Source organism: Denticeps clupeoides, chromosome 11 (genome assembly GCF_900700375.1).
Source record: "Denticeps clupeoides chromosome 11, fDenClu1.1, whole genome shotgun sequence".
NCBI lineage: Eukaryota > Metazoa > Chordata > Actinopteri > Clupeiformes > Denticipitidae > Denticeps > Denticeps clupeoides.
The window spans coordinates 4,493,909-4,512,516 of NC_041717.1; the positions used below are offsets into that span (position 1 = coordinate 4,493,909).

At 42.4% G+C, this 18,608-nt stretch overlaps 1 protein-coding gene across 1 annotated transcript in view; it reads right to left on the reverse strand.

Annotated features, from left to right (window-relative positions):
* Positions 1-1,775: 1,775 nt before the first annotated feature.
* The window catches only part of stpg2 (sperm-tail PG-rich repeat containing 2), a 29,548-nt gene continuing 12,715 nt past the window's right edge, over positions 1,776-18,608 (reverse strand). Inside the window, exons 12-15 of the mRNA XM_028996034.1 lie at positions 8,796-8,964; positions 7,560-7,675; positions 1,976-2,210; positions 1,776-1,880 (exon numbers count right to left, since the gene is read on the reverse strand). Coding sequence (XP_028851867.1) covers positions 2,082-2,210; positions 7,560-7,675; positions 8,796-8,964 — 414 coding nt within the window. The 3' untranslated portion in view covers positions 1,776-1,880; positions 1,976-2,081. The remainder of the gene's footprint in view (positions 1,881-1,975; positions 2,211-7,559; positions 7,676-8,795; positions 8,965-18,608) is intronic.

The following is an 18,608-nucleotide window of genomic DNA, read 5'->3' on the forward strand; positions in this document are numbered from 1 at the left end:
AATATTGAAAGACATCTGCTGCATCCACAACAATAGATGGCTACCTCCAGGCGAGTCTTCATCTCTCACTGATACATGCATAGTAAAATCTAGGAGACGCGGGTCACGGGACAAGGCCAGATTAGAAATGAGACGACTGATTGTACTAAACAACACCAAGAAAATAAAAGAACTTCAACTACAAAAAAAAGACAACCAAAGGACCACGATTTAAAAGATGGTTTTCTAACAAAGTTCCGATGCATTTACAATAAAATTGCAGTCTCACTTGGCAAATCAAAACAGATTGGACGTGAGATTGATGACCCATGAAACGGGTTTTTTTTTTTTTTTGCTGTGACGGATGTACCTTGACGGTGCACCTGACCACTGGATGCGGTGCTCTAGTTACACAAAGGAAAAAGGAAGGACAGCAGTAATAAAGGCCATCATGACAGTAGCCAGAGGAGACAAAGCGAAGGTGTTTAGAAGTAAGAGCCCGCGGCCCGTCACCCTTCCATTCGTCATTTTTATCCCCGTTTGGATTCAGTTTCCATCACATAAACAACATGAATGATGTGGTGTGTAATGCACCATAATCAGGATTTATCTATTTCTTCAGTTTTGAGCCGAATTGTGTGCTCTCAGGTGTGATTTATTCGATTTAATTAGTCTGCGGACGTAAAACAGGTCAATGTGATGAAAAGATGCAAGCGTGCGGAAGGGCACATAAATAACACACCCTTTCCTCTCAGACTGCTGAATAATGATGGGGTCTAAATGCTTAATTAGATTAAAAGGGTTCGCAGAACAATGCCTCGACAGAGAGGCGTAGTGAAACTGTCTCCGGGCCATGTTACAAGACGCCGCGGAACTGGACTCGTACCGCTGTTTACGGGGGGGGCGCGAGCGGCTCCGCACGCCACTTCCTGCCCCTGGCCAGCCTGCTGATTTATGGCCCACAGAAAGCTGATCAAAGTTTCTGAGCATATAACCGACTGATTTATTCACACTAAATCCCCCCCAACCGCAGGGGAGCGCTGTAGGGCATCTATACGACCTGATGGGGGCGTCACTACGCTTAAAAGGCCAAAAAGTTCGTCTTAGAGATGTGAGGACGAGATAAGGAGACCATGTTCAGGAGAAATGGCTCGTATCCAGATCAAGAACAAGGGACAGTTTTACCATCACAGCACTGCCTCATCTTCTTTCATTTATTTATTTATGCTTATTTCTTTCACAAGGTGATACGGTTCACCCTGCTCTCGAGACCAGAGATACACGACCCTAAATATTTTATACCCAGCCTCCCAGATCTGTAAATCTCACAACAGCCTTCCTGGACCACTTAGAGAAAGAGCAAAGTTAAATTATAACGATGTTGGGCTCCGAGCCTAGAAAAAGACATGGACCGCGATCGGCGCAGAAGGGCGGAGTAACGTATGATTAACGAGGAGGACTTATTAGTGTGTGCAAATGAGTAAATAAGTTATGGCTCTTTTATTTGACTTTCACACCTTCTTTTTTGGAAGTCAGCAAACGCTGATAAAGCTGTGCAAGATTTATGCATACAGGCATATACATTAATTTCAGAAGTCTGGTTTCACTTCTCCTAATTGTCTTTTCCAATGTTAAGACCAATAATGGTACAATGAAGGAGATGTCAGCCAAAGTCAATACTGTAATTTAACAATTTTAAAACATATGCTTTTCCATTTTTTAAAAAATGCTTAACAGTTGCATATTTCAGATCAATAAAATTACTGCTATAAAAAATAAGAGTATCTATGATACCCTTAATATACTTTTGCACTTACCAGCTAATTACAGTTCAAACTGTAAATATAGGAAATCCACAGATTAATCAGAGTACTTAATTCATCCCCCCTCACAGATATCCACTGAGGATAAGATACAGGAGAAAAAACATTCAGAAACATTCACTTGTTTCCTTCTTTATTTTTTTATGGATATGCTTTTCAGGATGATTAATTACCAAGCATCATATAACGTGTCTTGTGTTTACTGCAGGGAAGTTTTTCTTCATTCTTCCCAGAATCAGCCGTGGTGAAGCTGGAGCGGCTTGATACGTCCACTAACCCTCACTCCAGTTGAGAACCAGGGGCTGCGGTATGGCACATGGCAGGGAGGGCGGTCCGGGCTGCCAGCAGGTTGTGGAGGGTCACGTTGAACGTGCCTTTCAGAACTGTGTCCATGATGGCTGGGCTTAGCTGAAAAGGATTGGACGGATCATGGAATTAATTCTGGAAAATGAGGCCAGGCTCAGGCACATTCACATCCTTCATCAAGTCGTCATTGCAAAACCTAATTTAAGATGCGCAACAATATTTATATACTTCATAATATGTCTCTATAACTGTAATCTGTGAGTGAATTTTATTTGATAAAACATCTGTAAAAATTGCATGCATTTGGTAGACGCTTTTACCCAAAGTGATCATTTAAATGGCTTCAGAGTTTATCTTGAATTCAGTGAAAGCAAATGAGTAAGAAAGTTCCTCCCACTAACTGAAAAAAACCCACAATGCATTGCCTCTAAAACGTATAGCCCCCTCAGGTCCAGTGCTTCTGCTGATTGGCTACAGTACAGTTTTTAGCTCTGCCTATAATCATGAGTTTCAATGTGAAAACAGATCGCTTGAGGTTTATTACCCTGTTTATTGCACTATATCATCAGAAGGCATGACTATACTGGCAAATGATGTGACTGGACCTGCATTTTATGGTGGGTCTACCAAACGACTAGGTCATCATGACATCGACTCTCTGCAGAATCTGGCTGCAAATCTCACTGTAGCTCAGCTACAGCTAGTTTGGCTTAATTTCTATACAACAGAAGGCAATTGAGCAACAGTGTCCATGTTTTTTTTATTTCTCCTGACACGTCTACAACTAATTAGACATGTGGATTCGTTTCCAATATCCATGTGGAAAAGTGTAGTGCAGAAAAGATACAGTCTTTTGTAGTTATCGCTCAATAAAATGTATAACTCCAGAGAGCATGAAAAGGGTTTAAAGCATCCCTCCTTTAGCATCCTTGACTTTAAGGAGCCGCATATTCAATTATTGATTTTGGATAGAGTGCTCCTCTAAGGCACAAGCAATATTTCTAGTCTCAGCGACCTGGACAAGGAAGGTCCTTGGAGACAGAGAACTCTGCCCTAAAGTCAAGAGTGAGTCATCAATAAAAAAAGGAAGGGTGCTCAGAACAAAAAAGTAAAGAGTAAAGGAAAAAAGAACATGGTATCAACAGCACAAGGGGAGGCAGACCAATCTGATGACATGGCACTCGAGGGGCGTAAAATAAAAAAAAAAAAACAAATCCATATGGATTTATTCCCTGATTTATTCACTCCTCCAAGATTTCCTCCCTGTCACTGTGCTCTTTCGTGACATTTGCCGTACCCTTGACCCATGATGTGCACTGACAGTCATCTACAGAGAGTCTCCTGTCTCAGTGCAACATACAGCGCATAAACAATGCTGCTCAAGGATCGGGGGTTCGAGCGTGCCTGACAAAATCTTGCGCTTGATTTATTCAGGAAGAAAGCAAAGTGCATCAATTTGTTTGACTCCCGGTCGTCGCCACCCTGCCAAAGTCAACTCGGCCGGTTAGATCAGACTGACGTTGGAAGCTGCTAATGTATTCAAGAATACAATATATGCAATGTGAAAAGATGTCCCTGTATAGCCCCATGTATGTTTCTACCTCAAACGGCAGACAACTTTATAGCGTCAATCCGTCTTAAAAACGCGGAGTCAAAAGCCACTTCCACAGCCTTGCCGTGAGGGACTTGTCAAAGCTCTGCGGGATGATCTTGCTGTCGGACTGCCTGGTCAGGCGTGGCATCAGGCAGCACAAGAGAATGGCTGATAAACCAGCTAAGAGGCCGGGGACACCAGAGACGGCCAGGAGTTGAGCGCAATCGAATGGCACGGGGGCGACGGAAACGGCGCAAATCTTCCCTCGTCACAGCAGCACGAGATGGTAAACAACCCCAGGCAAGAAAAGTATTCCCACGTCCCCAGCTGCTCGCTAGGACCCCAAGTCCCAGAGTCTTGGCGTACAGGAGAAGCCTACGCGATTGCCTTCGCCGATGGCCAATAAATCTAAAAATGTTACTTCCTGTCAGGTTTACGGCTGAAATATTGTCCGGGGGGGGGGTGTTCCTGCGGGCCTTGCTCTAAGTGTTGGATCACATGGTGACTGGAGGCTACGGGGAGCATTGTTCTCTTGGAACAGGCTGCTTTGTGATACAAGGGAAATCCTAGCCGCGCATCAAAAGCCTGACCCAGCGATCACCTCCTGCAGGTCCAGGAGCCTGGAGCTGAAACATCTGTATTCCTGCGGCAGAACGCGGCGCAGCCGCTGCATTGGTATGCCCCTTACCGCCGCTGAAGAGGCTTTTGTTCGGATAATTATTGATCTGTTTGTGTAGGTTCAGCGTTAGGGTGCCCTGGCACGGTCAAGCTGGAGGAGCCTTGGGTTCACTCTGCATGGTAATGGAGAACCCAGGGAATTATCACAGTAGGAGCGCGTAGGGGTGATCAAACTCACTGCAACATTTGCTGACACTTAAGAGGAGGGTTACGGGTCCAGAGGAAACAAGAGGGCAGAATAAGAACCAAAATGGAAGAAAATAATCTTTTTTTTTTTTTCCAAAAATTGAATTTTGTACTTATGTGAAAATGGTGATAGCTGTAGGTGAGCCTGTTTCAGAGATGGCAGAGCAGATGCCTGCTAAGCAGATTTAGAGCATTCACAATATATTTTATATTGTGCAGTGATGCTGATTTAACTCACCAATTAGAAGATAGTTGTTCTGAACCATTTCATGATTTCCAGATCTTCCTAAACAAACGTCTCTCTACTGGTGTCTGCTGGTCAAATAATCAAATCATGTTTCTATCATAACTTACAGTGAAAGTGATTGTCATTGTTTTTGTCATTGTGAAACACTGCAGCACAGCGTATGGTGACACAATGAAATGTGTTGTGCGGGGACGAACTTCAGTGGTGGTTCGGGGCGCTTCCTTACCTGCTAGGCCTCCACTTGGAAGCACAATTTTGATGTAATCCAAAGTATTCAAACATTTTTTTAAGACGTGCTCTATAATATAGTTTTAATATAACATATATTTTTTATTTAAATATTAAATGTACATTGCTAATGTAGCCAACATGAAAGTGAAAGTGAAGTGATTGTCATTGTGAAACACTGCAGCACAGCACACAGTGACACAACGAAATGTGTCCTCTGCTTTTAACCATCACCCTTGGTGAGCAGTGGGCAGCCATGACAGGCGCCTGGGGAGCAGTGGGAGCGGTGCTTTGCTCAGTGGCACCTCGGCGGATCGGGATTCGAACCCGCAACCTGCTGATTACGGGGTTCCTTAACCACTAGGCCACTAGGCCACAACTGCCCCGATACATGGGCAATGCAACAATATCATGGGGATCAGATAAATGTCAGATTATGAACCACCGGTGTGTTGAGGTGCAGGGTGAATAAACTGCTTCATAATGCACCCATTACGGCCAAGTCTATTTTACTAACATCCGCGACAGCGAGCGAAAGCAACGCTTCAGCGTTCCTTTAATTACACTCGCAGGACAACGACTACGCTGCAGGGAGACAGGAGCCTCCGCTTTACAACCCGCCTATTGCGGCCCGTGTCCTCACGCACAAATGGATTTTTAATGTGTTTTTGCGCGGATGTTTAAAGCTACAGACTTCTGCGGGATTTCGGCAGCTTTGCAGCTTGAGCTCAGGCTGTCTATTCCCCCAGGAGGGATCAGAACGTCTTTCTCGTCTCAATCTTGGCCTGGCCATGAACAGAACCAGCCAATCGCCTTGGCAGTCTTGGCATGCACGGGCACAAGCCAACCGGGACCTGGGCTGATTTCACCATTCACAGAGCTGCCTACAAAGATTACAGTTCCCCTGCCAATGGCTTACTCACAGATATGATTTTTATTGATTATTAAGTATTATCAGTTTAAGGGCAGTTTTTTGGAATGCCAAAGCTTTGGCTGATACAAAACCTGGCAAATACAGACAGAGCTCTGTCAGAATCGGGGGTTGATTATATCAGACCCTGATCTGCTTTCCTTCTCCAACTTCATTTTCTTCCTTTCACCCCTACTGTATGGAGAGAACCGAGCTGTCCATCTGGACATTTCTCCATACCTGTTCATTCACTACCTGTTGGATTTACATTTGCATTCCATACCATTTACCATGAGCACTTACATGCAATAATACAGTGTAAGAAACTCTTAATAAAACATATTACTGTAATTGACTATTGTGTTGCACAATTCAAATCAATTTATTGCATCATCAACCAAAAAGCCAACACATTATTGGTGGTTAGTAGGGAAATTTAGTGGGATTATGATTGATTATGAAGACAAAAAAGAAAAAGAAACCCACGGTGGCATTGATAATACAACATAAACTGCCCGTGTCAGCCAGAAGTAGTTAGGGACAAGTCAAGGGATGTCACATTTAAATGGCAGGTTGTCATAAAAACCTAAAGGGCAGCATTATATCTTCTGGATTGATGAAGAATCCAAGGCTATAAAATTCTCATTAGATATTTCATTTATGGCTCTGATGTTTTGTTTGTGTAAAAGCCCCAAAACAGTCATTAGCTTAATATGTTTGTTGCCTGCCAAGTGTTTAGGCAGATCTAGTGGACCTCAGGGAAACTGCAAATGTGAAAAATGTGAGAAAAAAAAAACACTCTTATATTTGGTTGGATCACCTTTAACATTGATTTCAGCATGTATTCGCTGTGATCTTGTTTTGATGAATTTAAGTGTTGTCAGAACATCATCATTCCAGTCCATTTTCACTCCATATCCTGAATGAAAGAGTCCAGAACATCCCAATGGGGTTAAGGTCAATCCGTATGTGAAAAGTATGTCTCATTTATGGTCTCATCACTACCTGCCCATTCCCATCTCTCTGGACCAGGGTCATTCTGGACTCATCACACCACATGACCTTTATTCCATTGATCCAGAAGCCAGTCTCTGTGGTTTTTAGCAAATAGAGTTTTTTTTAATTATGATTAGCTTCACATTTATTACGATTAGACTCACTTACTCTCTCATGGCCACACAGCTGATTATTTCCATAGGGTGTGTGGCAATGATTTTTACTTTTGCTATTAAACAGAGCAATGAGTTGCCAATTTCACCGAACATATATGTGTCCAATGGATTGACCACGACCAATCATGGTTGATCAAGTTTAGTTTCTGACCACATTTTCAGCTGAGATGATGGTTCTATGCTATCAATAATGATAATTGACAGGTTTTAACCCACTTTTACTCAAGTCAGCAATCTCCTTTTGTTTTTTCGCTAGATGCTGGCCATTTATTTGACACTTCCGATGCTAAGTGATGACCATAGGCTGAGTCTTCTGACGCGGTTGTTTCAGAAATGAGAAGGTGAAAATTATTTATCATGTAGTAATCATGTAGAAATTGTCCAGTCAGAGGCTGTTCATTTATATGCAGGTGGTGAAGCTTTTAAACGTATTTACCTCATAGGCGCCCGGGCCAGGAGTCACGTCCTTGGGACACTTGAATCGATCCTCACAGGAGCTGATCAGTGACAGCTTTGTGTTGGACTTGATTTCCGGGTTGTAATGTCCTGGTCCTGTAAAACAAATTAGCACATACATTCATTAATTAATGACATTTTTGTACAGTCTGTACAACATGCAAATAAAATCATGCTAAATCAAATCTTTAGTCTGTGACAGTCATGGTTTACAAGGAGATTGAATGATGGCTGAGAAACACTGAAGAATGGCCCAATGTAATTATACCCAACCTCATGCAGTGTGACATTTCCACTGAGATAGAGAGGAAAGGTCTCTCTCAATTAGATTTTTTTTTCCAATGGGAAAAAAGGTATAATTGAGCAGGTAAGCCCAGAGGTTTCAACACGTTACTCAGAGCAAGAGTCGGGTACGTGTCTGACTCCCAGCTAAGACAGAGGTGCTTACTGCTACAGAAAAAGCAGATTGCTTTATTACCTCTGCCACGTTCCAAACATTCCCGTTTTACCCGGAGCGCATGGGGGACCCGCACACCCTATTACACCTGCTGCCATTTTGGCCGAAAATGCTGACTGTTAAAGCACGCTTTAATCAACCTCACATCAGAATACCATCATAGCAGGACATGGACGAGAGGTGGGTGGAAAAAAAAAAAAGCTCACGTTTTCTGAAATGCAAATTGGGAGAAATGGCCACGTGTTTGTGTGCAAACTTTGCAAACTGCCAAATCTATTTATATGCAAATTGCTCTTTTGTTAAGGGCCGAGGAGACCATTGGATATAGGGGCAGAACTATGAATTATCCAAATAAGTGATGAATCCATCCAATTTGAAACTACATGTTAACGTGAGAGTCTAATTGATGTAAATATTTGCTCAACTGCACCTGGCTCATGCTGACATTAGTCGGCGATGGGCAGATATGGCGAGATGAAAAGGGCAGGAGCCGTTATTAAAATCAGTCTTGCATTTCACCTTGCATGCACCCAAGTGGCCAGTATTTAAATGCATTTAATAATGCTGATTTTAGAATCACTGGAGACATCCAGGCGGGTGTATGGTTGGTTACTGGGCAATTTCCTCATCTTCTCCAGTGGTTAGTTTGTGACCACAGGACAACTAATATGGTGATGTGTGTAGAAATCCAGTGTATTCCCCGCCGTGTCACTGATGGGTCCATTCTTGGTATGGTATGCATGATGGTGAACTCAATACCTGGAATGTTTGGATCACGGGTCTTGAATAAGGCGTGTCTGGGGGTGGTGCTTAAAAAAGACCGCTGTCTTTTCTTCGCTCCCTCGTTCCGGGGTTCTTTGTAGTGCTTGTGGCCATACACGTTCTCAAAGGCATCCTGAACATTGTACATACTTGGAGATGGGCTGTCCTGAGGAAAATGCAATACACGTGAATTTGCAGAACGAGCACATTGATACCACATAGTGTGCTAGTTACGAAATTTGCTTATATCACCCACAGCTTACCTGCTAGCATCCCTTTATTTGTTTGTCAGAAACCGTACATTAAAGAAGCGGATAAAAAGTCTGGCCTGCTGCAGTATCATTTTTTATGTTTATTGACAGTCCACTTGTGTTTCAGTGATGTGTAAAAGGGTGCGAATTCCAAACACCCCCCCATATTCTCCGTATTGGGGATCCTTCTTGAACGGTTGTAAGTATTATTGGTTCTGTTTTTTTGTGATCTATAATTCAATTAGGTTGCTGAATTAAATGACAGTCACCGAGTCTTAGCTCCCCACTCTTTACTTAATAAATCACATCCCGTGGTCCCCTTATCATGGTCCCCCACCTTATCATTTGACCTCTGGTTTTCCTGAGCCATCAGCCATAAAACAAGTACTACTTCAATTCATGTGGAAATGCAAGCAAAAAACAATCATTTGATTGGTGAAACAGTCCATCGTGACTGAATAAAAGTATGGGTGTAACAGCAGTCAAAAGAAAAATGTGTTTTCATTAGTATTCATTTACAGTGAATTTCCTTCCACCTTAACTTAACTGAACAAAAGAGCCCTTTGGGTGCGGTAGATCTGCAGGCACCGCAATTATTCCACAGCCGCCTGTTCCAGCAACATGTTTGCTCGCAGCGATGGAAAGAATAAGCTGCTGTAGCAACGGTGTCTGTCTGGTTTAATTGACCAGCCGTCGCTGGCTCAAGCAGTACAGCGGAATGAATAGATTTTTCGCACTGGATTGATACGTTATGGCTTTTTCCGCGGGAGTTCATTCGACTGACCTCAGGTCTCTTCTGCTCAGCCCAGTCCGGGCTGGTTTAAAAGTGTTATTTTATTTTTAACCTGATCGCTGGCGCTGTCTGTGAGTGCAATTAAGGCTTCTGTAAAATCGGCACCAGGTCACCACGTTCAAGCTCCATGCACACCAATGGGGCCATAAAGCCAGAGGAACCAGTAAAAGAATGTCCATATGGGAACAAGTGCAGACATCTAGAGAGAGAAACATATAAGCTGTCAGGAAATCGGCAGAGCCCCCAAGGGGTCTTCAGTGCCAGAGACATTATAGTCCCAGATGGAAGATCAATATGGTCAATCATTTAGCCCCGTCCTACACTTCCGCTCCATTTGTCACTCTTTTCCTGCTCCTCCTCCTGTAGGGTGTGTACGAAGGGGCAGGAAGCAGACTGGCTCCTGCAAACACAAGGCCCTCCGTTCGGATTTGAAATGACTCCAGGCTCTTAGCTCGACAAACACTTAGCGGGCATTTCGAATTGGGCCCCGGCCTCCTGTGATGTAACACTCATCCCCCTCCAAAAAAAAATTTGTTGCCTCTTTATCCACAGCTGTCTCTGCACAGCTGTTTCACACATGTGCAGAGCAGATGGAGGATGGCCTAATGCTACACAAAGGTATAAAGACCGTTCTTTTCTCAGTGGTACTGTGGTGACAAAAATGGTATGCATGAAATATAAATATAAAGTGTCAAATATAAAGTTACTTATGTAATAGAGCCTGGGTCTTTGTAGGTTTCAATCATTTACAGCAACAAGACACATTTTATTTTACCAGTCCCACATTTGTAGCAACTTTCTTAATGTCTTTTGATGTGTCCTATTTAATTTTAGAGTTTCGAGCATTTCTGGCAGTAAGCACAGCAGGGTCTTTAGATTTGCTAATAGAAGAATGAATGATTTATTTCTTCTCATCAAAGGATTGAAGCTTTTCCATCTCCGCCCGCTTCGCTTTGTTGTGAGATTCTTGTTGTGGTAAACAGCAACTCATGGCCTGACTCCGGAGGGGTGACCCGGCTCCGCAATCCAGGCCAGAGTTTCGTCATCCCACAATTCCCACCTGCGTTGTTGTTACAAATGGTTGCCTGTTTCATGTCGGGTCGTTGATTGTCTACATGTCCTTGTAAGTCATGTTGTGTATTAAATCCCATTTGTAGTAGTCATGCGTTTGCATCCATCCTTCCACCTGCCTTGTTCGCCGTGCCACTTCATGATCTCTGCATATGTGTTTGTTCTTTTATTCGGATTTATATCGCCAGAGTCCGTATTTCTTATCACAGTTTTATTACAGAACTTGCATGAGTGCTACAGACAGATTAAATTATACTCTTACACCGGTAAATCAACAGTATGCGCAGTATGTATTTCTCTACCCTTGTTCTGAGAAGCATAACATGAATTTCTGTTAATTAGCATACCATGAATAAGTGTTGTACAATATTGAAAAGGAAAACGTCAGTTGATGAATGTAACCTGTTACCTGCCCCAACCCCAATGAGTCTGTGTGAAACATTATTTCAATACACAGTATACTGACAATAAACCAATATGGAATGTGGAATCTTGAATGACTGTATATCAAATTTAAGTCCATCTACTGCATAGACTGCAAAGGATGTACCTACAATTATGAAGACCATATCTTACACCATAGCTTACCACAACTGTGTGGTTAACAGAGGCTGCTGTCCTAATAAGGTCCTTTCCTCAATTAGTGTGCTCCATTCCCAATAGCTGACCACGCATCTGCCGGTTAAACTTTTGATTGGGTTTAAAGCGCATAACCCATTGATATGGAAGGCTGAAAGGTGAGAAAAAGAGAATTCTGCAAAGGCAGCCCTTTGAACTTGGACACTCCCCGTATTTTAATAGGCCCGGCGAGTGCACTGAAAAACACTGCATCAAAAAGGTAGGTGGGGCTGTTGCCAAACATCAGATTAGCTATGTGCACACAGGTTTAAACCTCTGTGCCACGCATTCTGCTTTCCTCAATAGGAAATAGAGAAAGAAAGCTGAACTAACTCCAAGAAATGTTCTGAGTTCTGGTTCTGTTCACCCGAAGGCAGTCTACCAGAGCAGAGCTGCGGCTCAATAAAAACGTTAATAGGAAAGAGCAGTCCGACAGGCAGGTCAATACAGCCGTAGGACAATACCATCATTCCTCGATGGCCAGCCAGGGAACATTGTGTTTCTAATTCTTTATAAAAGAGACGCTAAACTAGCACCTGAGTCCTCAGGCTGGACGTGGTACCTTCGGCATGCTGATGGTTTCAGGCAATCTGTCCAGGAATCCCATATACCTGTCACAGTCCACATCACTCACATCTACACATCCTCCTTCATTTTATTTAAAATGCTCTACCAATACTCGACTTCTGCCAAGACCTAAATTCTATCGATTGGCCAATTTGAGATCTAGGGAATATGGAGTCCCAACTCCAACACCTTCTTCAACATTTTCTCGTGCCTAAATAAATACCAAAACTTTGAGAAGTGATAATATAATTCACTGTATTATTGAATACAGTGTCATTGCTTAAAATGCCTGTTAAATAAATAAATATATGTGAATAAATATATTAAGTGACCACTGAAAGACATCAAGAAGTTTTTTTAAAAAAAAGGTCATTTTGAAAGGTATGTAAATGCAATTTGAAATATTATGTATAATGTCCTGCTTCCTCTGGCCCACCAGGTGGAACCACATTTTTTTTGTCTCCCTGTCATCCCTAATTAATACCCAATGTGTTTTCAATGTCTAATTACCTAGCAATATAGTGTCTCTTTTATCTAGTCCTTTTTGTTTGTCCAGTCATGCTGTGCATGTCCCTACATGTATGCTTCTCTTCTGTCCTGTTTCAGTTCAGATCATTCCTTTATCTCTCCTCAGAAATTCCTTTATCTCTGTTTGTAGTTCTCATGCCTGTTTTTAGTTAATTTATCAGTACATTTCCCCATGTCATGCAATAGTGCCTGAAACTCATTTGTGACAGAATGAGCGACAAACCACAGAAGCACCTTCAAAGGAGGAAAAAAATGACAATTCTGTTCAATCTGCCATCCCGGCAACCCAAGCACAGAAAGGGTGAAACGTCTGCTCTCCCTGCCGGCTCGTGGACACACAAGGAGGAAAGGGTGATTAGCCCACTCTCCCCACACTACACTCACATGTACACTCACAAACTGACGGAGGTGTGAGCTACATCCCGACCCAGACAAGAAGCAGTATACCAGCTCAGTGCCTGCTTAGAGAAAATAGTTTAACAGATCTCTCCTGCACCATCTCCATCTGCACACACTACACCGGTGCTGCCCAAATGGAGTCCCGACAGCATGCCCAGCACTCACAAGCTTCCTCAAGAACCTTCCTCCATTCTTCCCCTTCCAGTGGGGTTGCCAAGTTCACCATCGGTTTCTTCAGTGGGCCCTGGTTTTCTCCGTGCCGTCTGTTCCAGTGGAGTGGCCAGGTTCTGCTATGACACTACCACCACAATGACACAAATGCCACAAAACCAAAATATGAGGCTTGGCCTCCACGTGCCTGTATGGCCTCCCTACAACATCTGGTGACGTTTGTGGAAGGAGCGAGACATGATGTCCCAGATTCAGGTCTGGGGAAAGGGCAGACCAGTCCATAGCATCAATGCCTTCGTCTTGCAGGAACTTCTGACACACTCCATCCACATGAGGTCTAACATTGTCTTGCATTAGGAGGAACCCAGAGCCAACCGCACCAGCATATGGTCTCACAAGAGGTCTGAGGATCTCATCTCGATACCTAATGGCAGTCATGCTACCTCCTGTTATTCCTTACACAAAGGCAGAGGTTACATTCCTGCTGTTACGGCCTCCTCCACGTCTCCTGATGTATTGGCCTGTCTCCTGATAGCACCTCAATGCTCTGGACACTACTCTGACAGACACAGCAAACCTTCTTGCCACAGCTCGCATTGATGTGCCATCCTGGATGAGCAGCACTACCTACAGCCATTTGTGTGGGTTGTAGACTCCGTCTCATGCTAGAGTGAAATGCCACCATTCAAAAGTGACCAAAACATCAGCCAGAAAGCATAGGAACCTAGAAGTGGTCTGTGGTCACCACCTGCAGAACCACGCCTTTATTGGGGATATCTCAAATTGTCTATCATTTCCACCTGTTCCCTATTCCATTTGCACAAAAGCATGCACAATATCAGTGTTGCTTCCTAAGTGGACAGTTTATTTCACCGAAGTTTGATTGACTTGGAGTTACATTGTGTTGTTTAAGTGTTCCCTGCATTTTTTTGAACAGTGTACTTTCATTGTTTCCTTTTAATTTTATATTACAAGCCTAACAATGTAATTGAAATCTATGGGATTGGAATGTCAATCAGCTGCATGGGCTTTAAAAAAACATGAAGATTTGTGTTCCTAGGCATGTGTGATATATATTATTTATGATAATATAGTAATTACTGTTTTAATGATGTGCAAGATTAAATAATCAAATATATTTCACAACACAGGTTGTGAAAGAAAAAACACAGTGACACACGTCCCTTTCTTGACCTCCCCCTAGCATAATAAATGGCTAGTTGCGCCCAGAACTGTTTCCAGGTGACACATGGCATGTCGACTAGTTTTATGAATAAAAGGCATACTTTTTGTTATGGGATTAAAGTTCTGCTGTTTTTCTGCTGCTGGTTCAGTCAGTCTGGATCAGAGAGTGTTGATACAGCTACCTGTATAATCTGCAGAGTGTCTGTTTCAGACCGATACAGGATTTATCATGGCCAGACTTTGGACTGAGACACACACACAACACAGTATGTAACTTTATTGATGCCCTTATGCAGAGTGACTTACAATCAGTAGTTACAGGGACAGTCCCCCCCTGGAGCAATTTAGGGTTAAGTGCCTTGCTTAGGGACACAATGGTAGTAAGTGGTAGTAACTACCACCCTGTTACATGTAGCACTAGGTTCCAGAGAAACATTGTTTGGTTTCACTATTTACTGTCTAACATATATGTTGCTGAAGCTCAAATTGAATTTGAACTACAAGTGTGTACATGTTTAGCAGGGAACATGAATATGAAAATTTCATAAAGTTTTGTAACAACTATTTCTCCTCTGACTACAAGCCCCCCTGTATGCAGCAGGAAAAAAGGTTTTTCATAGACAGACCTCAGTGACCCCTATTCTGTCATGCTCCTTTGGGATAATTAAAGGGATGTAACACTTGTTCAATATATATGTGTGCTTAGCAAGTCTTCTAATTATCTCCTTGCTACTCTAATTGATTTGATAATAAGATGCACTCAAGCCCTTTATTAAAAACTTAGAGCAGCTTTTCCCCCCTTTCTTTCTCAACACTGTCACTGATGCTTAACCTTGAGTTTTGTCAAAATCCATTAGCACCTGCTCACTGTTACAACTGTAAGACTACTAATGAAAATATAAAAAGTTATTTCTGTACACAGGTCTTTTCTGAATACATTGGACTTATTGGATTCAGTGGCATCAGAAGTAATAAAACCAGCCTTGTTCCAGGTATTTTTCTTATCATCCCTGCTTACATTAATAAACCTGACTGACATCGTTGTGAAAGACAGGAACAATATTCTTCACTGATGCGTTCTATAATGGGTTTGTGATGAGTGCTATGTCACTGTGCTTCAGCACAGAATAAAATCAAGGTACAGAAAAGCATGCTCACACATAAGAACTTTGGCAGTGGGAGAAGTGCTACTAAAGGATATGATAAGTGCCGCCGTCTGCTTGAAAACTTAAGTAATTAAGAAAGGAAGATTTGACCAAAGGAATTCTCAGAAAGTCAACCAGACCAAGACTTCACCTCCACCGCCTAATAATTATTAAACACTAGTGTCAAGTTTTGTGAGTGTGCACCTGGTATGTGTGTGTAAATGCAGTCCTTTTGTGTCTAGTCTTTGCCGGGTCATTGCATGGACATTTGTCGCGGTATCCTGTCCTGTACAGTGAGTTGTCGTGCGAATGTGTCCTTCGTTTCGCCTGCCCTGTCTCACCGCCGTGACAACTAGCCTTGTAATATTTGCAAGTGGGTTAATCACACTTACATAGAATAACAAGTACACAAGTGATATCAATAAACCGTACCACCCATTATAATCTTACACATGCTGACAATAGATGAGAAAGGTACAAATTTCATACCATGTACCATGATAATTTTTAACATGGCCAATATTAACCTGGGCATTGGGAAGAAATAATGAATTTCAAAAAAGCAGTGCATTTATGTATGGACTACGGAGGACACGATCTATAAAATAAACACGTCGGAAATTAGACTGCAAAGGCAGCAAAGGAAATAGCATTTTCATTATATCAAACTTGGCAAGGCTTAACATATCTTGACTTTGCTTTGAAGATCTGAGGAACAATCAATGGGCACTGACATGATTTTTTTTTACTCTTTTGAAAGATCAATATGGCAGAAATGGCTGATTAGACACTGATTAGGCACTTTAAATATATGGCATGGTGGGGTGCAGCAGAATGGATACACGGTAAACAAGAAACGTGTCGGCCACTCCTGCCTCTCAGGGTTTTTCATTAACCGAGCAGAGAGGGGTCCCAGCATGGTATTATTAAAACGCTCAGATCCTGTACCACGCAGGACGCCATTCATCCAGATGAGGCAGCAAGAAACGACAGAGTATTAAAGCGAAATTGTCACACAGGTCTTTCATATCCCCCCAGCTCTTCATGTGAGGACATATCAGTCCTGTCAGGACATATTGGAGAGGTGAAAAAACACATAACATTTTAGAGCACTGGCATAATTTCACTGCCTGTCTTTTGGTTTAGTGAAATCAAGCGTGGATATATGACTGGTTTTAATTTTTTTACTCACCTTTTGTTTTCTTACCAGTTTCACTATGAGAGCATTGCTTTCATGTTAAGTAATGTGTTGGGTATAACGGTTAGAAGACATGCACATCTAAAATCTGCATTAAAACTGGACCAAAAGTCCAGTAATCCTTGAAATAATGGATTCTGAATTGTTCCCACAAAGCAATCAGCTTAATTTAACAAAAAAAAACCTAAACGTCAAAGAATTTTCACTTAGGCAATAGGCAGTCATTTACAGTCGTTACACGTTTAGATAATGTTTGTTGCTGTATTATTCTTTGATCTCACAAAATATACATTTTCGTGTGTGTGTGTGCGTGTTACATTATCAACTAGTGTTTCCATTTCAATGTTTCAACTAAACAGTGTTTAGATTTCAAATTTGCCATATTTTTCTGATCTGATTAAATGTTTCTTGTATGGAAATTTGATAAATAAATGGCTATGGCCATTTCTAAAATGTAGTAAGGAATTCCTAAAATCACCACTGTACAACAGCAAAAATTCAAATTTTCTTTCAAGCCCCCATTCCCACTGTAATCTTCACTAATGAAGTTTTGCCATATGAATTTCCCCCACGCCAAACTGATAGCATATTTTAAAAGGCTATTAAATCCAATTAATAAGAAGCACTACGTGCTGGGAAGGAAATTAATTATTCGCCCGGTTTAATGACGACCCAGATTTGGTCAATATGAGATGATGTCTTGTGCTGAATGTAAATCGACGGGTTTTTAAACAGCTTGCTCTGTTGGAAGGGCCCGGGACAGATGCCGGCAGCTGAAAAGCCCTATTTATAGAGCAATCTTATTATCCATAAAACGTACAAATGTGATGCTCATAAACCTTCAGCATTCCCAGAAAGCAGCCCTCCCGGAGTTTTGTGTATGTTGAGTGCCCATTCACATCAGCATAGCACAGACGGGAGGGAGCAAACGGAGATCCCGGTCCCAGGTCAATGAGAGTGCATCGCAACCTCACATCAAAGAATGGTCTTAGACGTCTCGAAAAAAAAAAAAATATATATATATATATATATATATATATACACACACACACACACACACACACACACACCATGCTGTGGGGAAATAAGTCATTGTCCTGCGGATAACCCCAAAAAACCAGAGACTCCCGAGCATTGTGATCGCTGGCAGAGCAGAGCAGGGGAAGGTAAACTTGCTGAGGGGTGAAGCCATGGTCGGTGTAAGAGTACCGCAGCGAGGCACGTGGCGGAGGGGGTTGACTGAGCCCTGTGTTTCTTAGCAACCGTGTTCAAGACACCACTTCTCATTAAGGTCTGAACATAGCCTTGATGACCTAAATTAATAAAGCATAGACGATGTTTACAGCATGCCTCTGACATGTACATGGGTACTCGTCAGGATCTAACCGCAGTAATTACGTTCCTGCATGATGCTCCCCTCATATCCACGGAAAAAATAAATAAAAGTGTTGTAGTTTTGCTTTTTTTAAGCGGCATAAGTCATCGCTGCAAACAAAACTGTGTTTTTCCTCCCACCGCACAGGTACACAAGGGTCTTTCATGTGACAAACATGTCTGTCTTGGTGTCATTTTGTCTAGGTTGGAAGGAGAGCTTCCCTCACCATGGTAACCAGTTCATTATTCTGGAGTGTGAGCTAGGACACAAGGACACTCCAAACAACGCTCTCACAGACTGGAAATGTGCAGTCTGTGTGGAAAGTGGCATTTCCACTGGTGGCGTAATGCACCTCTTTTGATAGGTATGAAAGGGAACGCTGTGTGGCATCTGGGACAATGACAGTTGTAAAAATGATCACACGTCCCAGGGCTGACAGACAGACAGCACTGTGTACAGACTAGGTTTTGTCTGCTTACATCATGATAGAAGATCACTAAATCAAGATA